This window comes from Pantherophis guttatus, chromosome 2, assembly GCF_059756535.1.
Source record: "Pantherophis guttatus breed Tessera chromosome 2, ASM5975653v1, whole genome shotgun sequence".
Lineage (NCBI taxonomy): Eukaryota > Metazoa > Chordata > Lepidosauria > Squamata > Colubridae > Pantherophis > Pantherophis guttatus.
In genome coordinates this window covers 275,411,973-275,439,926 of record NC_142064.1, presented here as the reverse complement: position 1 = coordinate 275,439,926, position 27,954 = coordinate 275,411,973, and the positions used below count along the sequence as shown (strand labels likewise).

The 27,954-nt window shown below is 39.6% G+C and overlaps 1 protein-coding gene across 1 annotated transcript; it reads right to left on the bottom strand.

Annotated features, from left to right (window-relative positions):
- LOC117657573 (uncharacterized) lies at positions 1–26,973 on the bottom strand. Its single transcript, XM_087885319.1, has 3 exons — positions 26,369–26,973; positions 18,943–25,234; positions 1–183 (listed from the first exon to the last, which is right to left on the bottom strand). The coding sequence occupies exons 2-3, from the start codon at positions 19,792–19,794 to the stop codon at positions 1–3; spliced, it is 1,035 nt and encodes a 344-aa protein (XP_087741445.1). The 5' UTR covers positions 19,795–25,234; positions 26,369–26,973.
- Between the last annotated feature and the right edge of the window lie 981 nt (positions 26,974–27,954).

Here is a 27,954-nt window from a genome sequence, read left to right as displayed (position 1 = left end):
TCACTCCCCTAATCCTTGGAGGTACTCTCTCCATTCTTTCCCAGGTTCAATTTCTACATATGTGTCTGCATCAGAGTCGTTATTGTCCTGAAAGGAATTGGGGCTGACCTGATGATCAAGGAGGCGCTCCATCACAACTAACTCCTTCTCAGTCTGTATCTCTTTCACGGCTCGTATAGATAACTGTTTGAGCACGGGATTGCACAAGGAATAAAGGCTAGGCCTGCCACAGCACATATCATCAAGAATAACATTTGTTTTATCCATCCGGATCCAGGCAACCAAGAAAACCACATGTCAGTTGTTTGTAACCTCTGACTTATCTTGGAAGCCCTATCCTGCAAATCCTTGGCAACTTCCCTGACTACACCTGATTTATTCATGTAGAAACAACAATCTTCTCCCAGAAGTATGCACAAACCACCTTTCTCTGCTGTTAGGAGGTTTATGGCACGTCGATTTTGTAGGACTACTGCTGCCAAAGAATTTATCTGGTCTTGGACTTCTACCAGAGTCCCAGCAATTTGGTTCAAGCTCTCTTGAAGTTCTTCTGACAAATGTTGAAACTGTATTACGGAGTGGGTTATTCCACCTATACCTGTTTCAACTGCAGTTCGTATTCCCATGATTACTAATAGTGGGACTCGGACTGGCACCCATTTCTGAATATGTCCCATGAGAGGAACAGGGATGATATGTTCTCCACTGACAACACCTATTTTAGGAAAAAGGTGTACTAATGTGCATGTCCCTGTCCAGTTTGTTGGTAAACACAAATATGCATCTTTTCCACACAAGAAGAAAACTCCATTTTCTCCTAGACACACACCTATATTTATGGAAAAGCATGAGTTCGGTGGTCATTTCATTAGTCCAGACCCCCAAAGTCCCTGCCACAAACATTCCAGTCAGTGGCTGTAATGGGACTTCTAGGGAAGGGTCCTTTTGCTTATCTCTGAGAGTTGGGCCTTCAAGAAGATAACGGGAGGTTATATTTCCAGGGGGAAAGAGAGCACATAAACCAGATTTGGACTTCAAGGTGAACCAGAATGGAAATCGTGCTGACTGAAATGGCCTCGGACATTTTTCAAAAGATATATTCCATCCTCCCCATCTTCCTTTTTTGGTGATACCACCAGATCATATCTGCTGGTATTGAGAAAGTGACTTTTTGTTGAAACAAGTGGTGGGCAGAAGGAGAAATACTTCTGGTTAATTTTACATCCATAAGGTTCATTCTAGGGCCAAAGTATATTTCTGACGGACATTGTTCTTCTGTCCAGGGACCCTACAGGAATACCAGATATTTGATGTCTCTTTACGCACATAGAGGGTGTTCCTATGATTTTTACACCAGTGCTATAGGGCCAGCTATTGGAAGGTGGCTTATTCCCAGTCTTTTATTTATTTATTTATTTTATTATATTATATTTCTATACCGCCCTTCTCCTGCGGGACTCAGGGTGGTGTACAGCCAGGATAAAACATAGCATATAAAATTTAAAAACATTTAAAAAAAACAATTAAATAATTTTGGCCCGAATTTAAAACAACCCAATTAAAACCGAAATTCAATTAAAAAACTGAGAGGATGGGATCAAGCCATTTTATGAATGCATCATAAAAATCTCTTGCAGCTTTGATGTTGCTGCTTTGTATCTAATATCCTTTTTAAGGACTAGGGTAGCTTTTGTCCTTTCCCAGAGATCTTGCTCAACTGGGACAGCATGATAAGATGAAGGACTAGCAGACAAACACAACCAGCAGTTTTGACCCAAGGTAGAATCAGACTGATTAACGAGGCTTTGACCTAATTCCAGTATCCTTGACATGTAATTCCCTTTTTTCAATTGTTGCAGGGGTCCGTTCTCTCTTTGTTCTTGTATTCCCCCCTTTACCGGGATTGTCAATTGTTTGACATTAGGTCTTGGAGTCAGCTCAGGTCCAAAGTAACGACCCCACCTACTGATGAAACGTCGGTGGCGGGAGCAGATTTGATCTAAAGTGTCTTTACTCAGTGCCCTGATGCTGGTTGGTTCCTTGGGGTTCTCAATATTTCTGAATCCTTCCTCATGGACAAGGGGGATTTCTCGGACAGTCTCACAATAGTGGGAAATATTATTCAAGATATTATCACTTAATAGACCCTCTGCTAAAAACATCCAAAACCATAAAAAGAACATAATCACTTCCGTTTTTCTACACACACAGGGCCTTAATAGCACAACACCTTAAGTTTACAAACTCACTACGGCAGGAAGAGGGTTAGGGGTATATGTAACTTGGGAAAGAGCAGTATCAACCTCAATCCTAGGTGTCCCACCGGTCCGGTCCTTATATATATAATACAATTCCAATAATAGGGCTAGGATGGCAACTGCCCAGAGTCCCCACACCCAACCTACCTCAAGCATTAGTATCTTTAAGAATTTTCTTACTAGTTTCTATCACAGTTAATGGATTTTACAGTATAAATTACAGTTATGGAGTGTTGTCTTTCTCTGTTCCGAGCTTCGGCTGTGTGCTGGGAACCAGCTTCTGGGGTGGTTCAACAAGGCTGATGATCACCACCATGCATTGAGAGTCCATTGCCGGTAGGACTCAGCAGGGTGTATTCTTCTTGAACTTCAGCACCAATGGCTTGTCAGTTTTTGTCACCTGGTATATGACTGGATCACTCTGGTCTGCGGGCTTCAGTCTCATCCAGTGGACCCAAGATCTTCCTTCTAAGGTCTTAAAAGCACAATTACAAAACCAATACATCTGGGAGAGTGCACAATGGAATCTGATCAGTTGTAGTCCTCTTCAGTTGGGGAAACAGCATAGGCAATCACTCAGTCCTAAGAAAGAAAAATACAAAAATAGTCCAGATGATGAAGAACGCTATTCCCACTGGTTACTGCCCACCAGTCCATTGGGTTCTTTGGATCGTCAACTTCAATGGATCTCCTTGGTGAGATTCCACCTTCCACTCCTTTGGGGCTGGCACGGGCCCTTTCACTTGGGGTTTAACTTCCTTCCAGCTCCGGATCCACATCCAATCATCGTGGTGGAATTTGTGGACTGGAAACTCCAAAGTGGTGTTTGGACTAATAGTCCTTGTTTCCTAAGAACTTCAAAATATCTGGACAGTTTATACACATATTGTTTCAATACTTTGTCTCTGGTTTCCAGGGAATCAATGCATATGCTTCCTGGAGTGAAAGCTACTCCAAACAACAATTCATATGATGATATTCCAATATTCTTTCTAGGTTGGGTCTAACTAAACTCTTGACACTTCTGTTGCTGTAGCATTACTGCAGGGAAAAGCTTCACCACCACCCCTGTGAGGTGGTCCACTATGACCAATAAATATTTTACTCTCCCCACTTTTGGTAATTCTGTAAAATCTACTTGAATACATTGAAATGGTCTTAAAGCTGGTGGTCTCCCACCCATCTGTTGTTTCCTGACAGCTTGTTTATTCACCTTTTTACAAATCAAACATTTGTTTATAATTGATGTTGCTAAAGGATATATCCCAATACAACCATAGCATTTTAAAAGTTCATCTGACAATAGCTTGAATTCCCCAATGACTCCACCCATATTTTGCCAAATGTCTGCACTATCCCAAATGCACACTTGGAATCTGCCTATTTTTCCTTCCAAGATGCACAGAGCCCCCCCCCCTTTTTAAATTGATTTATATGCCGCCCTTCTCGTGGATTGTGGCCGAAAAGCACAATGATATCTCCATTTCAGGCCTGCTGCTTCAGCTAGGTGGCGATTAATACATTGCACAAATTCTGGGCCATTGTCAGAGCTAATGGTAGATGGACATCCAAATCTAGGGATTATTTCCTTTAAAAGAAAGCGTGCCACCTGTATAGCTAATTTATTTCTAGTAGGGTAGTCCACAACTAAGTAGTCCATGGGCAAGTAGGAGATGGGCTGCTGTCCTGGTGGTAAACGCGGTCCTTGCTTAACATTCACTTGCGCGCACGTAGGACATTGGGAAGTTACTTTGGCAACCAGGCTCTGCAAGTTAGGTATGTAGAACATTGCTTGCAACTGTTGGGCTAAAGCAGTCTTGCCAATATGTGAGGTCAGAGGTGCCTCTGATACTAAAGGCCAGGCAAGTGAAACTGGTACCACTAGGCGATTGTCCGGAAGGGTATACTATCCCTTCACAAGAGTGGCTTTCAGATCTCCTTTGGCCCTTTTCCTTCTCCTTTCTCCAGGGGGTGTTTCTCCAAATCAGGTCTTATTTTTGTTTGTAAATCAATTACTTCAGCACAATAATGTTCTAATCCATACTGATCCATTGATCTGGTGTTGGCTAAGAACTGTGCTGGATTCAAATTGTGATCTGTAGTTAAAATCAAGTCTGTCTGCTGCATTAAAATTGTTTCATATTTTAGAATTCTGGAATCAGTTAACCACCACCCCGCTTTTTGCTGAAGGATGGTTCTGACTTGATGTGGGGTGCTTACAATAAGGATTCCCCCAAAGGTCAATTTCCTACTTTCTTGGACCAATATTGCAGTAGCAGCAATTGCTTGAATGCATACTGGCCATCCCCTTATTACTGGGTCCCTTATTTTTTTTACAAGAATGCCACGGATTTCTTTTGTCCTGCCCAGTCCTGAGCCAACATCCCTTGTGCAATTCAATTTTCTGTGTTTACCAAGAGATGGAATGGCTTTTCCAAATTTGGTAAACTTAATACAGGAACCTTGGTTAAAGTTTGTTTCAAATTTTCAAGGCTTCCTCTTTCGTGTCCCTCCCATTTCAAACTCCAAGGTTCAGATTCAATTAATTTTGCATACAGGGGTTTGGTAAAATCAGCATACCCATCAATCCAGAGTCTGCAGTATCCAACCAAACCTAAGAATTTTCTTAATTCTTGCTTGTTTTTTTTTTTTTTTTTAGAGGCTGAGACGCCACCCCTTCTATTCTATCAGGAGTGATTTTCCTACTCCCTTCACTAATTAAGTGTATTCTAATGCTTTGTCCACTTAATCTGATCTTTGTCAATTAAAAACACCACTTCCCCTTCCCATTATCACTTGGTTCCACCCTCACATTCCTTTCTTCCTTCCCCGTCCAAAGGTTATGCCATCTACAACATCCATAACCTTCCAAAAACAAATCACATACCTTCTCCCTTCCATCAATTCTACTTTCTCTAACTCCTTCTTCTTATAAAACATTCAATTCCTCCTACCACTGCCATCCTGATTTCCAAGTCAGCACAAGTCTGTGCAGACCAACTTAAAGGCAACTTTCTGGCTTCCACTAAAACTTCAATTCTCTGCCTTTAGTAAAATGCTAGTCAGATTCAAAAAATCTTTCAAAATCATTTCCTTTATATAGGTTTAATTAAGAGTTTTAAACCTCAAAAATTTCCAGAAGGAAAAAGAAAATCAAAATTGCATTCCGAGCCAAAAACAGTGAAAATGCAAAGGCAGGTATAAGATATCACCCTTTACCACGCCTTTCTCAGGCTGGTTCAGCAGAGAGAGAAAAAAAAATGGTGAAAAGAACAAAAGCCCGCAGCCCCCCCTTTTCCTGCTTCTCTCCTCCAAAGGGGTGGGGGTTGTCTGGAATACAGGAGAGAAGAAAAAAAATGTTTAAACTACATAGAATTCTCATCTCCTTTCGCCTCTCAGCATCCTTTCAACAACACAACCCTCTGTATTTTTCTCTAGTCTCAACAACTCACAAACATTTTTCCACAAATTTATCTCCCACATCCTCAACACACAGGCATGCACAGGTCTCAAGATCACTTCACTTTATCACTCCTTATGAGCTTCGGGACATCTCACACACACACACACATTCCCATTTGTACTGCAATCAGACTTTTTGTATAAACCAATTTCACATACAAAAATTTCATTTAATGCTTCCTCCATGCAAACCAAATTATTTCAGGGAGCTGTTTCACAAGCCAATGAGCTCTATTTTCTAAATAACTTTTTGTGTACTGTTGTTAGAGGGTCTCGTCCTTCCTGCAGGTTTGGAAATGATTACATACATACACATACACACACATACCATCAAACATTTCCAGACCTGTGGAGGTTTTTTTTTTTTTTTTTTAATCTTATTTCCTTGGGCAACCTATAGCTTATTCTTAAAGTAGTGGGAAAACTCAGAGAGCAGTTTAAATCATAAATATGATTGTGATCCCTAACTACTTTCCATTTCCCACAGCTCCAAACCCAAGCTTACTTAATTTGCTGGCCAGCCAAACATGTCATAATCAGGAGGAGGAGAGCATTCTCTGTGTGAGCCCCGACCCTCTGGAATGATTTGCCCACCGAGTTCAGGACAGCCCCCGACCTCCTTTCCTTCCATCGTGAGTTGAAGACGTGGCTCTTTCGTCAACTTAACTGATCCGTTATGGGTGTACTGTCTGGTTTTGCTGCTATCTTAAATAAACTTCATTCTCAAATGCAAGGTCTCTAATGAATCTTTCTTTTTATTTAAGAATTGAAAGAACGACATCCCTGAACTTTGTGCAGCCAAAACTGGCACCTTCTTCCAAACCCCTCCCTTTCCGTTCTTCAACCCCAATGTCTCATTGGCCATCGTGCAGATCCATCTCTTCGTCCCAAGCACTTTCTTTTCACAGGAATTCCCCCCTCCCTCTGTCACCCAGGTAACGCTATCTACTAAAGAGCAGGAAACTAGGTAAAAGTTCATCTCAGCATTAAAGCAAAGCTTCTCCCTCTCTCATTCATGTCAGCGCTGAAAGAGATCATAATTTGGAATGCTGACATGTACATTGTTATAAGTTTAAATTGTTTTAATTGGGTTGTTGATTTTAATTTTATTGTGATTTGTATTGGATATTGTTTTTGAAAGCCGCCCTGAGTCCCTCGGGAGAATGGGGCATATAAATCGCAATAATAGATAAATAAATAATAAACATACACTTTCTCACTTTCTTTTGGGAAATGTGTCTCATGTTAAAATAACTTATTTTTTTATTATTTTATTATTTCCTACCCTGTCCATCTCTGGCTGAATGAAAATTTGAATTATTCAGTTATTTTACTGTTTGAAGTTTATATTGTATTATAATTTGATAACTCTTAAATGCTTCATATTTCTATTCATTTGTGTTTTAATAACCTTAATTGTCCAATTTATGCAAAGGAAGTATACAAGCACACCAAAAACGGCAATGAAAAATGAAACGTTATGAGCCTAAAAACAGTTTCACTATTATTTCCCTACTTTTATCATTAGGTGTTCCTTTGTATTTAGATCTGGCCTCAGGAGGAGGATGTAGCATTTGGGAAAGAAGATGCAGCCCAGCAGCCCAGCACTGGAGGCCAAGATGGAGAAGATCTGCACGACTACCATAGACTTTCCTTTGGTGCTCAGGTAGGCGGGCAGGAAGGAGACCCAGACACTGCAGAAAACCAGCATGCTGAAAGTGATCAGCTTAGCTTCATTGAAGGCCCCAGGCAGGTTCCTTGCCAAAAAAGCCACAGTGAAGCAAATGGTGGCTAGGAAACACATATAGCCAAGGACAACATAAAACATGGTGATGGAGCCTTCATTGCACTGAAGGATGATCTCCTCAGGCTGGGAGTGGAGGTCAGAGTCAGGGAATGGGGGAGAAATTCCCAGCCACAAGGCACAGATGACAACCTGGACACCAGAACCACAAAGGATGATGGAGTTGGCCAAGCTCTTCCCCAACCACCTTCTCATCCTGTTTCCTGGTTTTGAAGCCAGGAAAGCCAATACCACTGTGATCGTTTTGGCCAACACAGAAGACACAGCTATTGAGAAGACAATGCTGAAGACTGCTTGTCGGAGAAGGCAGGAGGCTTTCCTTGGTCGGCCAATAAAGAACAAGGAGGATAAGAAGCAGAGCAGGAGGGAGACCAGGAGAGTGTAGGAGAGGTCCCGGTTGTTGGCTTTGACAATGGGAGTTTCTCGGTATTGAAGGAATATGATTAAAACAAAATCTGTGGTTAGGAACAAGATTACGGCAAAGGAGATCAGGATGATGCTGAGAGTTTCTTCATAGGACAGGAAGGTTATTCGTTTGGGGATACATTGGATTCGGTTCTCAGCTGGATATTGATCATCTGGGCACTTGGTGCATTTTTCAGTATCTGACAAAACAGAAAATAATATTCCTTTTATAGTCTCTCCTTTCACATGTCAAGAAAGACCTTATTTGGATGACAGCAGGATACTGAGAGACAGGAACTCCATAGCAAATTGTAAATAGGAGGCTGCATACATATATAAAACATTTGTCTGGCTGACCTTTTTAAAGCAAACTTTGGGCAGCTCTGAGCTAGCAAAAATCCCCCCAATATATACAGCTATAAAAACAACAAGAATAAATAAGATCCAAAAGAGAAATACTTGGAGTCATAACCACCTTAACTGATGCAATACACCACATTCTCATCCTGCACTTTATCTCAACATTTGGGAGAGGAACTTCTTCTCCAGAATTTCAGAAGGCTGGGTGACTGTTGGAATTCTAGGAAGAAGGTGTGCAATAGGGCATGAGTTCCAACAGAAAAAGCAGGCTTCCAAAGACCCATAAGGTGGCAATATTTTAGAGAACCAATCTGGGGCAAGTCTATCAAGAGGGAGTAAAACTCTTCTCCAAAGCACCTGAGGGTAGAACAAGAAGCAATGGGGGGAAACTAATCAAGGAGAGAAGCAATTAGAGCTACGGAGAAATTTCCTGACTTTTAGAACATTTAATCAGTGGAACAACTTGCCTCCAGAAGTTGTGAATGCTTCAACGCTGGAAATGTTTAAGAAGATGTTGGATAACCACTTCTCTGAAGTGGTGTATGGTTTCCTGCCTAAGGAGAGGGTTGGACTAGGAGACCTCGAAGGCAGGGGTGAAATCCAGCAGGTTCTAACAGGTTCTGGAGAACCGGAAGCAGACATTTTGAGTAGTTCTGAGAACCGGTAAATACCATCTCTGGCTGGCCCCAGGAGTGGGGTGGAAAAGGAGATTTTGCAATATCCTCCACCCAGGAGTGGGGAAGGAATGGGATTTTGCAGTATCCTTCCCCTGAGTGGGGTGGGAATGGAGATTTTGCAGTATCCTTCCCCTGCCACACACTCCAAGCCACACCACGCCCACCAAGCCATGCGCACAGAATTGGTAGTAAAAAATTTGAATTTCACCACTGCTCCAAGGTCCCTTCCAACTCTACTATTCTATTCTATTCTATTCTATTCTATTCTATTCTATTCTATTCTATTCTATTCTATTCTATTCTATTCTATTCTATTCTATTCTATTCTATTCTATTCTATTCCTGCTCTGGTCTTTCATGCTGAGGTCCACGGTGAGCCTCTTGAGAAGAGGGCCTCCTTCAAGACAGAAGGTGGTGTGCTGATTTCTGGAAATAGGCATTAAGTCCCCCAAGTGTGAAATTGGCTGCAATCCTTGAGCCCCTCTAGAAATTCCTTAATATGTGATTCTTTCAACAAAATCGGGGACCCCCTAATGAGAGGGATCCGGTGTACTGGTTGCATCACATGTAACATGCCGATGTAGTTGCCTCTTTCTATCTTTATTATTTCTGTTACATGCTTTAGGTTGGTTTTGTAAAATGTTTCATTGTTGATTTAACCACATTCTGCCCAAAATCACTTCATATCAAAATGATTTGGTGTAAAAAAAAGAAAGATCGATTCCTGAATTAATACAAGAACAGAAACTGAGATTGTGACTTCAGCTTCTAAAAATGAAAAGATGAATTAATCTGTGTCCATACTCTCTAGATTTAATATTTTTTTTAAAGAGTTAATGAACTTCACATTGGAATCAATGCATATTATGTAGATTGTTCTTTATTAATTCTCTTTTCCTCTTCCTTTATATTTTATCTGGTTGCTTTTAAATCCAAAGTGAATTTAAAGGTTTTTTTCCTTTTAGAATCTGGATTTCTTGTGTGTGCACGTAATTGTTTGTATTTCACTGTTTAATATCCAATAAAATTGTAACTATAAGATGGACAGGCTTAGTAGTGATCCTACTAATGAATCCATTATGGTGGTTTTGTTGAACCTGGGACGGTTGAACTGGGCTACTAAGAATATTTGTCTTTTACTTCTTAAACCAGAAGTTAAAGTATTTGAGAGGAAAGAGGCAGATTTTATGCCCAATAATGGTAAATTTAGTTTACATCTCCTCTCATACGGATATCCTCTTGATGGATTTTATGGTGAGTCCTCCATTTGTTTTCTCTTGTTTCTTGAACCCAAAAGCTCTCCCTCTGTGATCCTCCCAATTAGTTCTTTCTGCTTATGTGGCCCTATGAATTTAATAAAGATTGACTGATGGATCAATTGATTGAAATATTGTTTGCATGATTGATTGATCTATCATTGGCCTATGAAGTAAAGTTAGCTTGGATGAGAAAAAGCCATTCATCTGAAACAGGGGTGGGATCCTACTGGTTTAATAACTGGTTATCTGAGCACGCGCTGCGCTCAACTAGTTCAGTTCATGCATGTGTGCAGTTTGTAGAAGAGTGAACTTCCGTGTTGCTGAGAGCAAGGAAAACAGCTGAGGAGTGGCAATCCACACTGCCGCCCCGATCAGTTGGGCTTCAGAAGCAGAAATATACCAGTAGAAACCAGGGGTGAAATGTAAAATTTGTTACTACCAGCTCTGTGGGCATGGCTTGATGGGGGGAGGGGGGGAATTAATATGACTGGGTGGGCGTGGCCAACTTTTTTTTTTTAAGTTTTCAAAGCATTTTTTCTACAACCTCTTTGGCTGAAGAGGTTGCAAAAAAAAATCCTTTGAAAAGCCTCTGCCGATCAGGCAACTCAGCTGGGATCGTCAGAGGCTTTTCAAAGAATTTTTTAAAACCACTTCTTCGGCCGAAGATGTTGCAGAAAAAAATGCTTTGAAAAGCCTCTCTGCCGATCAGGCAACACAGCTGGGATTGTCAGAGGCTTTTCAAAGCATGGCCAACATTTTTTCAGTGGAAGAGATTGTAGAAAAATCCTTTTAAAAGTTAAAAAAAAAAGCCTCTAATGTTCGTGTGGCTCGCTGGGCATGGTGGTGGTGGGGCACAGGGATTTCTTCAAACCACCTGCCGCCATCGCTATCGAATTGGGCGATCCGGTCTGAACCAGGAGCATTTCACCCCTGGTAGAAACCCACCACTGATCTGAAACCATTTCTCACATTTCAAAGAATCCAGATGTTCCCAGTAAAGGTAAGATGACAGGACACTTCTAAACTGACAAGTAGAAGAGAGATTTTCCCTGGCATAAGTAACCTTGCAGAATCCACCATGTCTTCCTATCTCTTCCAATCTCATCCTTCAAGATCTTTTTCTTATTCCTCCCATTATGGAAGAAAAACAGCAACGTATTCAAAATTAAATATGTCTTCAACTTGCATCTCTATCTAGATGCTCTGGACGAATCCAGCATTCTTCCTCCAGAGTTACCCACCTTCCTGAGTGGAGATGGTCCCCTTTGGACAAGGAATGCAGTCGTAGCAGCAAACCGGCTCTCCTTCTCGAGCCTTTTTGACAAATCCAGGATGACAATTTTCCACACATTTGGATTGAGGGAAACTCTAAAGCAGGCAAATAAGGAATGCCAAAGAAAACATGTCAGGACTGACCATCAGTAGAGAATAGAAGTCAATGTAAACATTAGTCCAGTACACTATGGGCCTCACTTAGATGAATATAAAATTTCTGACTAATTCCAAATGACTGTAAGAACTTTCGGTTTCTTCATTTAGTTCCTCACTTTTGCTTCTGGCAGATCCCTTTGCAATAAGGTACATTTCTACTTAATAAATTCTGGAAGAATTGAACTGAAAAAATATTGAAGCATTAAATGACAACCATTGGCTTCCTCCTTATAGCCATCTGAACATGAATTCCTCCATTCTTCAGGTATCCATGACTTTCAGGTACGATTATCTATTCATATCAAATTTTGAAATAAAATTTAATTGTAAATATTCATTCTTAAATTTAGCATTTTCGCTCACACAGTGCCATGCGCTTCCATCGGCCATCCTGTATGGCAAGTATAAAAGGATACCATTGATGGAAAGTCTCTGTTCCTGCAGCTCAGGAGAGGTGGAGACTGTGGATCACATGCTCCTTAGTTGTTCCTTTTATACAGAGATTAGGAAAAAGCATATTCTGCCAATAAACTGCTACTGGTAGGTATCCTGGCTGATCCAATTCTACCTATCTTCAGTGGCTGCTTAAGGATGAACATAACTACAGTGCATGTGGCCAGATTCTACGCAGCAGCACTGGGGATTCGTCGCAGATACGTGTCTTCTCCACCATAGTTATGTTATATAACAAATGTGGCAAACCCTTGACACTGCATAGTCTTTTCCCTTTTAGGCCTGAACCTACAACGGGCCACACAGTTGATGGATTGCAATTGTAGCATAGTTAGACCATGTATAATTGACAGACTGGATTTTATTATAGATTTTAGTTGTTATTTATTATTTTATACTAGAATTTTTCATTGTATATTTACTGAGCTTTTTTACTTGTTCTGGTCTCTGGTCTAAGACTGTAATAAATTGATTGATCCTAAATTTAAATTTAATTTATAAATGTATTAAAATTTTTACTCCATTAGATTGTTTTCCCAAAAGTAAAACTGTGATTAAAAAAACAACAACTTCTCACAAGTAGGAGCTGCAAAAAATTCTTAAGGACTATATAAAACATTGTAAAGCCCTTTGAAAGGGGTTCAAAACAGTTTTCTACTAAAGGTACAAAGCAAAAGGTGCTTCCAAATAAGGGCTGTCAACCTTAAAGAGAATGTTATTTGTTTCTTTATATATTTATTTCCTCAAGTCATGTGGCTGCCATGCTAGTGAAATAAGACTAAAACTGACTGCCTAATTTCTGGAACTGTTGTGATGTAAGAGATCAGGGGGTGGGGTTGCTGGGGGTTTGCAGGAGTTCGGGAGAATCTTCTAGCAAAGATTCTGTGCAGTTCAGAGAAACCCCAAATCCCATTCCTGGCTGGCCCCACCCACCGCATTCTGCCACTCCCAGGAGTCCCCATTCGGCCTGTTCGGGATGCAGGTAAGTGCAGGGCATGCATGAAGGCTTGGGGAGAGTGAAAAATGGGCCTCTGGAGCCTGGGGAGGCCATTTTCACCTTCCTGGAGGATCGAAAAAGCCCCCCCCTGTTGTGGTGCAGGAGGCTGACTAGGCCACAAGCAGTATGATCACACCCACCCAGCAACTGGGCAGAGAACCTCTTGCTAAAATTTTTGAAGCCCACCCCTGTGTAAGATGGACATGAGATCATGAGAAGGTGAGCCTCAAACAGGGTAAGTCAAGTACTTTTTGCTGCCGGAAGTTGGACATGAGCCTGACTCTTGTGACAGAAGGAGATGTTTCTAAGGCCCAGCTAGATATCCAAGAAAAACCTTTTTGTTTAATAACTACAATTCTGTGACACCAACTGGCATAGAAAGACTAACCTACATTTATTATTAATTCAATTTGGAGCCTCCTTTTTTGCCCAGAGAGACTTTAGTATCTAAGAAGATAAAAATTGCATTCAAGAACTTTTCAGATGGAAGTGCCTTCTTACAAGCCAAAGGCCTAATCTAAGTACTGGTAGCATTTCCTTTCAAATCGTCACTCATGACTTCTGATATGAGGAAAAACTTTTCTTTGGATCAAAGTCTTATTTTAATTCTTCTGGGTAAGGGCATTATCTCATATCACAACAGTCATTATGATTTCATGTGAACTGAAAGCCTTGGACCCCCTTTTTAGGAACAGAAGTCAGGTTGCTCCATCCATGTGTGGTGAAAGAGAGGAATGCATCACTCTGGATAACTCTGGATGGGCTGCTTAAAACATTACTGTTGTGGCCTGTTAGCTACCAGCCCCTCCATCAGCCAAATCAGAGGAAGAGGAGGTGTGGGAGTCAGGGTCAGCATCAAGGCAGCCTGAGAGTTTCAAGAGGGAAGAGGGAATGGAGCTTGCAGAGAGAGAGACAGACAGAGACAGAGAAAGAGCCTGGGCTGTCCATTGGTTCTCAGATGGAGAGTCAGAAGCCCCCAGGTCTAGAGGTAGCTGATGATGATGAGGAGGAATAGATGGGGTACAGTGCCTGATGCACGGATGCAGAGAGGTGAGTGGCGACTGGCCAGGAGTTGGTGGTGCCAAGGAGGCATAATTACTACCAGTTCGGCGAACTGTTGCCAATAATCCCTAGCGGTTCCCCAGGACCTGTCTGAACCGGTCTGATTTCACCCTGCTTTTGACTGAATTTCATTGGATTCAGTCTGACACCAAATTTAGAAACTACTAAACTGTTGCAATATTTTCAGGATCAGACTCAATAAGATCAACAAGAGTTAAAGATTTAACTATATATTCTTTTATTTACATTAGGCATTCTATATTCACTGAATATTCACAGATAGAAGCAAGGGAAATGGTGTAGGTAGCTCCTTATATATACAATGGGTGGAGCTATATGTGGGAGTGGTGAATTATGAATACATTAAGAAGTGAAGAATAAGTTAACCCCTGATACCCTGTCTGTACACTATTTACACATTGGAGAATAAGGCATTTACATCTGACAAATCCCCCTCTAAATGCCGATTCGTTATACAACACCAGTTACATTCAGATTCAGGACAATACAAAACATACAACTTAGAGGTTAAGTATTTATGCTGTTTAGAAGGTAAAGGCTTCGTTAATATATCAGCTAATTGTTCTGAAGTGTCGCAATGCACTGCTTTAATAAATCCATCCTGAGATAATTGTCTCACATGTTTAAATTTTATATCTATATGTCTGGATCTTTGTCCAATGGCATCAGATCTAGATATTTCAATGGCTGCTTTATTGTCTTCATGCATAACAAAAGGCAGAGCAGGTTTTTTCCAGACATCTGAAATTAAATCATTAAACCATACAAGATTATTTGCGGCCTTGGATAAACAAACATATTCCGCTTCTGTTGTTGAAGTAGCCACTAGTTCTTGTTTACCAGTGTACCAGTAAACTGGACAGTCATTTAAGAGAAATACATAACCGGATGTGCTTTTTCTGCATGAGGTGTCTCCAGCCCAATCTGCATCTGCATAACACGTAAGCTTTGGTTCTTTAATATCATTAGGTTCTAACATTAAACAAAAGTCTAGTGTACTTTTTAAATATCTTAAAATTCTTTTAACAGCTTCCCAGTGGTACATTGTTGGTTTGCTGACATGCCTAGATAATAAATTGAGTGGTAAAGCGATGTCCGGTCTAGTCCAATTAGATATGTAAAGGAGTGAACCTATGATTGATCTATAGAATGTATTGTCCTTGAACTCGGGAGAAGATTCATCAGAATTCCTTAGAAAGTCAGTTTGCATAGGGGTATCACAAGGTTTGGCATTGTTTAAGTTGCATTTATTTAAAAGATCTATGATCTTATCTTTCTGGGTAAGTTTGAATCCCCTTTTTGTCTTATTAATTTGGACACCAAGGTATTTGTTTACCTTGCCTAAAGATTTCAATGAGAAATGTTCATTTAGTTTAGTTACAAAAGTTTCTCTTCTTTCTTTATGTTTTCCTATGTATAAAATGTCATCCACATAAATCAATACAAATTCAATGTAATCATCACCCCTCTTGACAAAGAAACAATTATCAGCAGTGGTAGCGTTGAAGTCCATGGTCTTAAGTACTTTTACTAAACAATCATACCACCGTTTACCAGATTGTTTTAGCCCGTATAAACTCTTGTTTAACAACCAAGTCTCATTTCTGTTTGTGTATGGACTATGAGGTGCTCTCACGTATATTTCTTTATCTAATTTTGCGTGTAGGTACGCAGTCTGTATGTCATATTGGAATACATCTAGATTGAGTGCTGAAGCTACCACTAGAGCTGTTTTGACACTCTCTGTTCTTACAGTGGGGGAATACGTGTCAGTATAGTCCTCTGGATATTTCTGTGCATAACCTTGTGCAACCAATCTAGCTTTGTATAGAGTATTTCCTCCCTCTAAATTCTTAATTTTATATATCCATCTGGTACCAATAATTGTCTTATCTTTAGGTGCAGATGCAGGTGTAAATACATTTAGTCCTTGTAAACTTTCCATCTCTTTCTTCATTGCTAATTCCCATTTTTCTTTTTCTTCGTGAGGAAGTTTTAACACTTCCTCGTATGTATTGGGTGTTGTTGGTTCACCATTCATGTGCATTACATAATCCTTGTATTTATTTGGCATTTGATTTCTGGTGTTTCTAATGATTTTCTCGGGTTTACTATCGTTATCATGCAAATATCTTGCTTCCTTTTTTGTTAGTGTGTCTGTCTTTATTTTGAGTTGGCTATTTGTCCAAGTTTTGGTTTTGTTTTTATATTTGTTGATATTTTGTTTTTCTATAGTCCCTTTTTCATGAGATTTTGTATCTTCATGTTTATTTGGGAATATCTCATTAAGATGTAATTTAGACCAGTTAGCTTGTTCATGGAACACAGCTGTTCTGGAGACTATAAATTTGTTGTTACTATCAATGAATCTGTATCCTTTAGTGCCAGTCTCATATCCCATAAATCTGAGTCTCCTGGACACATTTTCTCCCTTTCTTCTTAATTGTTTAGGTATGTGTACGTCTGCTGTGACTCCAAATATATGCATGTGTGCTAATTTTGGTTTTCTATTATACATCACTTCATATGGTGTCTTATTTATAATGCTGGACCATGTTCTATTTTGTGTGTAATTTGAATAATGTAAGGCTTCTGACCAGAATTGTTTGCTTAAGCCAGCATCTTCCAATGTGCATCTAATCATGGTTTGTAATGTGGAATTTTTTCTCTCTGCAATCCCGTTTTGGAACGGAGAAAATGGACTAGATGTGTAATGTAACATTCCTTTGTCTTTTAACCATTGTGAGAATTCTTTAGACATAAATTCGCATCCTCTGTCTGTCATAATTTGTTTTATTTTGATGTTGTGTTGTGTTTCTATGCGTTTGTAAAATTCTTTAAATTTTTGAAATGTTTCATCTTTGTGCTTTAATGTGTAAACAAATCCATAGCGGCTATAATCGTCCACTATTGTCAGGAAGTAACGTTTCCTATAAGTGATTGATGGAGTTAATGGACCAACTAAGTCCATGTGTACTAAATCAAAAATTTTGTTAGTTGATCTGGTAGATTTTCTTGGCCTGGGACTAGTTTCTAGTTTTGTAGATTTACATACTGAGCATTCCAGATAATTTTCACAATTCTTTATTTTAACACCTTCTGCGTGTTCAGTCATTTTTTGCACTACAGGAAAACTGGCATGTCCTAACTTCCTATGCAATATGTGAGCACACTCATCATGAATTGGTTTACCTATCTTTGGCTTCTTATCGTTGTGTGCATCTGTGTGATCATGAGATATTTTACATTCATCATTGTCACTGTTGCTAACATTCTCATCATCTATTTCAATACAATCTTCCATATTTGAATCAATGTTATGTAACCATTTTTCTTTTGTTATTAGGTAAGGTAGTCCTCCTTTAGTCACCATAGTGCCTACATTTATTTTATTCTTTTCCAAAGTTGCCTTTCCTTTTGAAAAGACAATGTTAATGTCAGAATCTCTGCTTAGTTTTATGGCACTTAATATGTTATGAGGTATTTCAGGTATTAGTAATACCCCCTCTATTTTTCCTAAACCAGGCAAGGTTACATTTCCTCTACCTAATACTTGAACCTTTTCTTGGTTAGCTACCTTAATTACAAATTTATCTTCTGCAAATGAAGACAATATACTTTTGTTATTAGTGGTGTGATTAGTTGCTCCAGAATCAATAAGCCAATTATTGTTCTCACTTTGTTGTGTGTTAGTGTTGTCTTGTTTATTTAATCCATTCAGTGAACCAGACTTTCTATCCTTTGAATTGTCTCTGCCCCCTCTATTCTCTCTGTGATTTGGTGGGCTCCTATATCTATGCCTTTCTATGGAAGGCTGTCTATAATCGTATTTGTTTCTGTATTCTGATCTATATCTTTCTTTTAAGAATTTTGGGCAATCTCTTCTATTGTGTTCCCTGGATCCACAATTATGACATTTAAATGTTCCACTATATTTTTCTTGGAAAGCTACTTTCCTATATGGTTTATGTTCTGTGTGATTGTTAGAACGATTCCTTCTAGAATTATCTTCTGTTATCAATTTGTTAGATAGACTTTCTATGGATAAATACCCTAGATTGATTGTGTCTAAATGTGACATAAAATTGTCCCATGATGGGTCAAGTGAGTTGATAATGACACTTTTCATTGTTTGGTCTGAAATCACCTCCCCCCTCAAATGCAGTTCAGCTCTTATTTTGTTCAAAGATATTAAATGTTCACTTATGGAAACCCCTGGTTTTATCCTAGATGAAAAGAAGTCTTTAGATATCCTTGTGGTGGTGGCTACACTGTCACTGTGAAACAAATTAAACATGCATTGAATAATTTCTGAAACAGTCAAATTTGGCTTAATGCTGTGATACATTGCAGGAGACACACTAGATATTATTAAGAAAAAAGCTCTATGGTGTAAACAATCTATTTTTAGTGTCCAAGGTCTTTTTGGGGGACTAGTGATAAAAAACAGTAAGTTTTCCTTCATAAAGACAACCTGGAGCTGTTGATACCATTCTTGTAAATTAATGCCATCAACCCTTAGTTTTGGGAAGTCATTGGGTAAATTTCCGACATTATTGGGTCCATTACTTACAACCTGAGGTAGTCCGTGGTCTCGTAAATGCAGAAAATTGCAAAACGGCGTGGGGATGCTCGCTACGAGTCTGCATGATCTTCTCCCCTGTTCATGTCTTCCCGGATCGTCAGTGTAGTTTCGCGCATGCGCGTTGCTCATTTCTTCTTCGGCGTCGTCGTGGAAGGTTCTCCTCATTGCGGCTTGCTCGCTCTGCTCTTCTTCAGATGAGTCGGTCTCTGGTTCGACTTTGGGGGTTCTGGCGACGGTGGCTGTTCCTCCTCTTCTATTGAGAGCGTTGGTGCTTGCTTCGGTCTGCGGCGTAGGGCGGTATCGGCAGGGCTCTCTGGGTTCCGGCGTCAGCGCTCTAGTAGTCAGGATGGGAGCGGGCAGGTCTTGAGGCATTGGCTTGCTCGTTCGCTTTTTTGGTGTCTTTTTAGTAATTTTCAGTTTTGGCCCAAATGCAGCAAAGAGCGTTTTCATCGCTGATTTTATTTGGTGTTTTGTTGGATCTTCCTCGCTTTCTGGTTCTGATTCTTCTGAGGTGTTTGAATCTTCCTTTTCGTTTTCGTTGTCCGATAATATTTTTCGCGCCAGAAATTTTGAATTGAGCTTGCTGATTGGCTCTGCTTCGTTCATCTTGGAGGCCGGTTGAAACCAAGATGGCCGCCATTCAAATTTTTGCGCGGGATCATCGTTTTTCTTCTTTGTAATGATTTTCTCCGCAGTCATATTACTCACTATTTTTGGATCTTTGGGTTTTTCATTGGTGATGCTTTTCTCTCTCGCTGCTCCGCTGTTCTTTAGCATATCTTGGAGGTTCGCGATGAGGCTTTCATCATTCTTCTGGCTTTTTAATAGTTTTAATATCTCTGACCTGAGTTCGTTATTTTCTATTTCGATTTCCTCCTGGTCATCAATTATTTCTTCGTCTTCAGTGGTGTATTCTTCGGATTCTCTCGAAATTGCATTCGTGGATTCGTTGATTATTTCTTGTTCCGTTTCCATTTCTTTGCTGTAGGCCCTGGTGTTGGGCCTATCTTTCTTAGACATTTTAAAGCTTTTTATTGAGTCAGTTAACCATCCTCTGCTACCAGTTTGTTGCAATATTTTCAGGATCAGACTCAATAAGATCAACAAGAGTTAAAGATTTAACTATATATTCTTTTATTTACATTAGGCATTCTATATTCACTGAATATTCACAGATAGAAGCAAGGGAAATGGTGTAGGTAGCTCCTTATATATACAATGGGTGGAGCTATATGTGGGAGTGGTGAATTATGAATACATTAAGAAGTGAAGAATAAGTTAACCCCTGATACCCTGTCTGTACACTATTTACACATTGGAGAATAAGGCATTTACATCTGACATAAACAAAATTGCCAAGGAAGAAGCAAGGCAATCAGAATCACAAACCAAGCACCTGATGGCCCCTCTCATCAGTTTCACATGGCTTCATTTCACCATTAAGCCATGGTGACTATGCTTAGCTTGCTTGAAAAAGGTGTTACATCTTTGGACAATAGAGAAAAGACACCGGTATTTTTCTCACCTGGTTGAGCGACGTTAGCTGTTGAAGAGCATCTTGGTTGACAAAAAGTCCCTTTTTTTCAAAACTCCCCAGTTTGCCTTTGATGGGGTAATCTTCGGAGTCAAACACCCCGCTCACGATGTCCAGATCTGCTGCTATATCTCCATTTTGATCCACGTACAGTTTCCAAAGGGAAATATTACAAAATACATTCTTCTTCATAAAGGGATGAAGCTAGAATGGAAAAGTCCTTGAATTTTAAAAGCAGAAACCTTGGTTTCTTATCCTACATCGTGGATGTCAAACTCAATCACGTCACGTGATGTATTGTGACATATCATGACATTTTTTGCCTTTGCTGAGCTGGTGTGTGTGTGGCCTGTACGTGATGGACACTCTTGTCCTACATGGTCTATTCACATTTGAATCTTTACAGTTTTACCAGTTGTAAATATGCTTAATTAGAACAGGTGTTATTTCCACAAGTGAACCAAAAAAAAAAAAAAAACATTCAGTAAAATTTGTCAATCACAGACTGAAAAAATATTATTGAGAAAATATACTTAACACAATTGGCCAATTATAGGGAAGATTCTAGAGTAAATGACAAATAAATTGAACAGCAGGGGGCCTGTTGTGGCCTGTCAGCCACCGGCCCCTCCAGCACCCGAATCAGAGGAGGAGGAAGTGTGAGAGTCAAGGTCAGCATCAAGGCAACCTGAGAGCCCCAAAGGGGAAGAAAATTTTCAGTCTGTAATATCAAACTATATTTGCCACAATTTTTGCTGTTGGGAACTTTATGCTCCAAACAATTAGAGCGGCCAAACTTCCAATCTTTTGTGGCACCAGGAGGTTGAGACAATTCCCTCCCCTCTTCCTTTGAGTTCCTTCTCCAAAGGAACCAAGATCCTTGTTGGGATCCAATACCTGCCATGGCTGCAGCCTTGAAGCCTTCAACTTCTTTTTGTCCTTCTGTCTTTTCCTCCTGGATATGGAGGCATATGCAGCATTCAAGACGTGGGTCAGAGTCCTCACGATACTGAAAACTTTTAGTTTAGTTTCAATCCACAAACCAGCTATTTTATTCTCCAATGATGCTTTCTGGGTGCATCTTCTCCGACCTTTGACAGAAAAGGCATGCTTTGAAAAAGAACAGTGCAAAGACCGATCTCGATATTGGCGTTCTACATAGTGGTAGGGATATAAGGCATTATCTTTTTTTTCCTGTAAAGAAAAAATCCATACACTATGAATGTACTTTAAAACTTTGTTCCTTTGCATGTAATGTTTCTCAAAGATTGTGAGGATCCAGACTTTCCCTTCTATAGGTCCAGACAACTGCCTAAATGTTAAATGGAAAGGAATAATTCTCTCCAAAAGAGGAACATGTTCGATGGAGTGAAGAAAGACATTGACTTGTCTCCACTTAGAGACAGCATCCCTGAGGGGTGCTGTGCGCCGAGTCGTTGAGAATCGTTGTGATATAACAACACAAATCCCATTCCTGACAAGCATCTGAGTAAAAGTCCTCATGAAATTCTCTCCATTTTCTGTGTCAGAAGCAAAGAGACCAATCAAGGTCCATCTGAAATGGAGGAGCAGTTGGACAATGCCGGGATATTGGATCCCTTCTTTGGGGAACATCGGGTGGAAAAAGGGGAACTGACTTTTATCACTCAGAGCTTCCGAAACAATTTCATAACTGGTCTGAAAAAAAGTTATGAAGAATTCTGTGTTATATTTGGGGTCAGATCAAGTCCAAATGTTAGCTTTTAATCCATCCAACTTGGTTCTTATGAACATATAAGAACATATGAACATATGAGAACATATAAGAACATATATAAGGTTGATCAGTTATTAGACCCCATATGAAGATACATAATATAATAAGCAGAACCTTATATAAAATGGAATAAAAACAAATTAATAAGAATAAAAGAAAAGAATAAAGACTACAAATAATATTTCTGTATCATCACTACAAGTTACCATCATGAGATCCACATATGGGGATACCAGCTGAACTCTTTTGTTCAAGTACAGTTTCATATTATAAGTACGTTTTAAAATTCTGATTGCAAAGAAAATATATTGGTTTAATGCAAAGATTCCAAAAGGTCCTTCATCTATTGTGCGGTTTAAGATACTGATCTCTCTCTTTCATATACATATTAATATAAATATGGTATATTTGATATACTAGAACTACGGCACTTATGGTCTGACCCAAACGTAGTACACAAAATTATCCACTACAATGTCCTACCTGTCAATGACTACTTCAGCTTCAACCACAACAATACACGAGCACACAATAGATACAAACTCAAGGTAAACCGCTCTAAACTCAATTGTAGAAAATACGACTTCAGCAACAGAGTGGTCAATGCCTGGAATGCACTACCTGACTCTTTTGTTACATCCTCAACATCCCCTAATTTTAACCTTAAACTGTTTATTGTTGACCTCACCCCATTCCTAAGAGGTCTGTAAGGGGTGTGCATAAGTAAGATAATTCACTGGGATTTTTTCCATGAATCTAGAATATGTTACCATTGAAAAATATTATTTTGGCTAAAATAATCTACAAAACAAGAATTTTCAATCTTTGCTCCATTTTTCTTCTGCACAGAAGACAATTTGACTAGACACAGAGCCTCTGCTAGCTTTCACAAATGTGTAGCAGAAAGCCCCAAAGCAATGGGAATGGTGTCATGAGAGGATATGATTGCTTTGATCCTTCCCAACTCTGGATCCTAAGCCATAGGAATGACAGGTGAAATGACCACAGTGGAAAGCAATTCTTGAATTCCATAATTCATATCTCCTCAACCCTTATTCTTAATACTGGTATACCACAGGGTTGTGTGTTGATTCCCTCACTCTGTACTGTTTATGTACATGACTATATTCCCACTCATGCCAGCAATTCTATTATTTAATTACAACAGTGGTGGGATTCATCTCTGAGGAGATGAGTCTGCCTATCGAGATGAGGTAGACTTGTTGCTTTCATGGTATGGAGACAATAATTTGGTCCTTAACACCAATAAGACCAAGGAGCTTATAGTGGACTACAGAAGGAATAGATCAGACATCCAAGCCTTGGTTATCAATGGAGACCAAGTAAAGCAAGTGGCCAGTTTTAAGTTTTTGGGTGTTATCATAAAAGACGACCTGACCTGGGGAACTCATATTGCAGCACTGGTCAAAAGCACTGGTGAAAAATTGGTGACCTTCTATCACTGCACCATAGAGAGTATTTTAACCTACTGCATCTATGTATGGTTTGCCAATTGCAGAGTGGCAGATCGGACAGCACTCCAGAGTGTTAGCATCATTGCCCAGAGGATCATTGGTTGCCCTCTCCCCTCTTTGGAAGAGCTTTATAGCTCCCGCTGCCTTTAGAAAGTTCAAAACATTCTTAAAGATCCATCTCATCCTGGGCACCCTTTTTCCCCCCAAACTATAACCATCTGGCAGATGGTACAGGATAATAAAAAGAAGGACAAAGAGGCTGAAAGACAGCTTCTATGCCAGTGCAGTAACTATATTGAATTCTATTTTATAGTGTTATATTAATGCAGTATCAGTGGATTTCAATTCAATTGTATAGAATGTGAAGGATGTGTGTTTTTGTTTTATTTTTGTTAGTTTTCTAATGTATGAGGAACACTGAAGATGGCATTTAATTTCATTGTACAAGGTTCAATGACAATAAAGTAAACTAACTAACATAAACATAGATGGATTGGTTCTATTGTTCCATTCACTTGACCAGATAGAAACACACACACACAACACAACACACACACACACACACAAACCTGTGCCACTTTGTAGGTGCCTACTAAGGTTGACATCTGGATGGAGATATCACTGGCAGCTGCATCAAGAAGAGCCAAAACGTTGTCCTTCCTTCCACAGCTGTAATTGGGAACATTGGCATCTCCGGTAGAGAGCATGTCCAGCAAAGCTTCTGAAGTGCCAATTGTGTTAAAATAGTCATTCTGGATGTTGTAGCCAAGGGTGACATTTTGCAGGTACGGTTGATTCTTGTTGATCTCTTCAATGGTCATAATGAAGCGGAAGATTCTAGCCATATCATTAAATGTCTGACTGTAAAATAATGTTCAAGTTTATTTATTACCCTTTAGATCCTTACGCTAATACTGATCCATAACCATGGGCAAATAATAGTCAACCATTTTATTATTGTTCAGACGATGGGATTGAGATTAACCACCACCAGGGTTAAAAGTTACAAATATATCATTTTGTAGTAGTGCTGATTTTCATTAACTCGGTTTCAAACTAATTGAATCATTAGAGTAGAACCATCATAAAAAGAAGATGCTTGTTCATAGGTGGCTAGGAAAAGCGATTCTACAAAAAACTCATCCTCTCTTTCTATAAGAATGAGGGAATGGCTATCAATGAGATGTTATAAAAGAATGGAAAAGGGCTGGTCAGAGGAAACTACAGCTCTTTCCATCATCAATCTTGAATTCTTTCAGGTGTTTTCCTTGCCCCATCTATGGATTTGAGTTTCTTCTGCAAAAGAAGACAAAAGAGGGAAGCCATGGAAATCAAAAGGATTCAGGAAATTAGACAAGTCCTGTAACATAGGAGTCAGGGAAATAAAAAGAACAGAAGTGTAAATGCAGGGAATGCAACTCCATCACACACATTAATGACTTACGAGTGAGACTTTTTATTTGGAGCCATGTTGAAAAGCAACATTTCACGCAACATTCTTGTGGCACAGAGGACTATACCAATGAGATGGTCTCCTTGCCCATAATAGCTCCATGGATAGCTTTCATCCCGGTGCTCCAAACTCAGCGGGCAGTTCGGTCTAAGCTTCCCAGAGACTTGCTGGGACACCAGAAGCATCAGAAGCAGAAGAAAGAGGTCCATAATCCACAGCGTTGAATCAACCCTTTCCTATTTCTAAACAAGAACAAGAAGAGTTAGAAGAATTCAAAACACTCTACAAGATGGAAATGCCAGGGACTTTGCCAATTTAGATAGAGACAAACTGATTTTTGTCTTGAAAGGAAAGAAATGTACATTCAAAAGCACAGTCCCTGCCTGTCCCAAAACTTGTGCCACACAGCCTGTGATCTGATGCATATATTCTTTCCTGATGCAAGACCTTTGCATGTTGCTTCAGTCTAATGTTTACATCAAAGGTAGTCACTGGAGACGCAGCAGCAGATGTCCCAAACCCAGAATTGTGATCATTACACTAAGAAACAACTTCTCCTCTTGGGATCCTAAACTACTTCATGGTCCCATCTGCAGAGGAGAAGCTGGAGAAAAGGATGTTAGTGAAAAATCTCAGATACACCCTTGGAGGCCCTTTTCTCTAGTGGTTATCCTTCCTGTCAGGATTCATCCAGAAAATAGATGAAGATATATCAAGAACCAGGTAACTTTTGCTGTCCTTTTGCAAGCTCACCCAGAGCTATGGAGTAGGGGTGAAATGCTCCCGGTTTGGACCGGATCACCCGATCTGGTAGCGATGGTGGCTGGTGGTTCGGAGAACCGGTAGCAAAAATCCCTGTGTGCCACCACCTCCCACCATGCCCAGCTGAGGCGCACAATCATTAGAGGATTTTTTAAAAAAACTTTTAAAAGCATTTTTTCTACAATTTCTTCTGCCTAAAAAAAGCTTTTAAAAGTAGAAAAAAAGCCTCTGATGATCGCGGGGCTCAACTGGGATCTCAGAGGCTTTTCAAAGCATTTTTTTCTTCAACCTCTTCAGCAGAAGAGATGATTTAACACATGTTTTGAAAAGGCTCTGACGATCCCAGCTGTGTTCCTGATCGGCAGAGGCTTTTCAAAGCATTTTTTTTGCAATTGCAGAAAAAATGCTTTGAAAAGTTAAAATAAAAAAAAAAGTTGGCCATGTCCACCCAGTCACATTACCCCACCACCACCAAGCCATGCACACAGAACCGGTAGTAACAAATTTTACATTTCACCCCTGCTATGGAAGCAATCAGTCCCTTGAACCCTCTCTAAAGTTAAGACTAGGGCCTGTTTGCGATTTTCTTTTCTTTTAAATCTTGGTTTATTTACCTTAAATTGGAGCCAATTTTAAATTTCCTGAAGTATCTGAAGTGAAATTTCATTTCCCATCTGTTCTAGAAATAGAATACATCAGAAATATCAGAGTTTGAATGAGAGGTGACTAAAAGACAGGAAAGTGATAGCTTGTATCATTGAGTAAATAGGGAAAAAGTTAAGGGAGAGATTGAAAGTTTTTTTTTTCCCCTTGGCATTCTCCATGTTGTCTTTCCCTAGTCATGTAAGACACTGAAATGCTCTATATTTTAAAGTTTCTTGGTTTGTTAAATAAAGAGTTGGCCATGAGGTCCGCAGGGAAGATGGTGGCAGTGCCACCAATGTGAGGGATGGTGAGACTTGATTTCTTCTTCCCACATCCACCCAGAAGCTAGTTTGAGGGGACCAGGGATTTGAATTGGTCTTTTTTACTTAAAGTTCTGGGAGAAATGAACTTTGCTGAGAATTTTATTCAAGGAATTTAGTGTCAGAAGACTCCAATTATGATTAATAGTAATCTAAGTAAACCATGTGGTATCTAGAAGGGGAAAAGACAAGGTTTTCCTTTGTCCTTTTTGCCGTTTATTTTGGCTCTTGAAGTGTTGACTTGTCATGGCCCAGGATGAAGGAGAGGAGAAGGGAGGTTCCGTTAGGTTAGTTGCCTAGCAACAGAACAAAGATCCCGGTCAGTGACAGTTGGCTGCAGCAACTGTCAACTTTGAATCTAACCTGGCAGCAGCCATTTTTTTTCTATTCCACATGAAAGATTCAGAAAAATTCAGCACTGCCCACCATGGAGGAATTGGTTGGTGAAATTTACAGAACTTGCTGAGATGGGCAAATGGATTTCTTGTACAGGTAGTCCTCAATTTACGACCTCAATTAAGCCCAAAATGTATGTCGCTGAGTGAGAAATTGGTTAAGTGAGCTATGCCCCATATTATGACTTTTCTTGCCACATGGTTAAGGGAATCACTACCGTCATTAAATTAATAACATAGTTGTTATTATTCAGTGCCATTGTAACTTTGAATTGTCATTAAGTGTTGTAAGTCAAGGACTACCTGAATGAAAGGGCAATGTACCTTTATTGGTGACTGAAACACCTTTAGTGTCTTTTTGCATAAAAAGGCCACAAAAATCCTCGTATGACTTATTCTTTTAATGATTGGACAGGATAGACTATAAAAAGAAGAAAGTTACAATGTAACAAGAGAGAGAGAGAAAGAGAGAGAGAGAGAGAAAGAGAGAGAGAGAGAGAGAGAGAGAGAGAGAGAGAGAGAGAGAGAGAGAGAGAGAGAGGTTAAAATATAAAAATACTTATAATTACCGTGAAGAATATTGGAAGTTACTTCTTTATATTTCTATAGCTTTATTTATATCATTCTGATTTTTTTAAACCAGAATTTTTTTCTTGGTATGCTTTTAGCTTTTTTCTGTTTTTTTCTCCCTGTTTCTTTTTGGTTCTATTCTAATCAATTCACATTAGCTTTTATTAGGAGAGCATCCACTCAACACTGCAAAGACCTCTATGTCAGCATTCCAAATTAGGCTTTCTTCCAGCGCTGACATAACAAGATGAACTTTTACCTAGTTTTGTA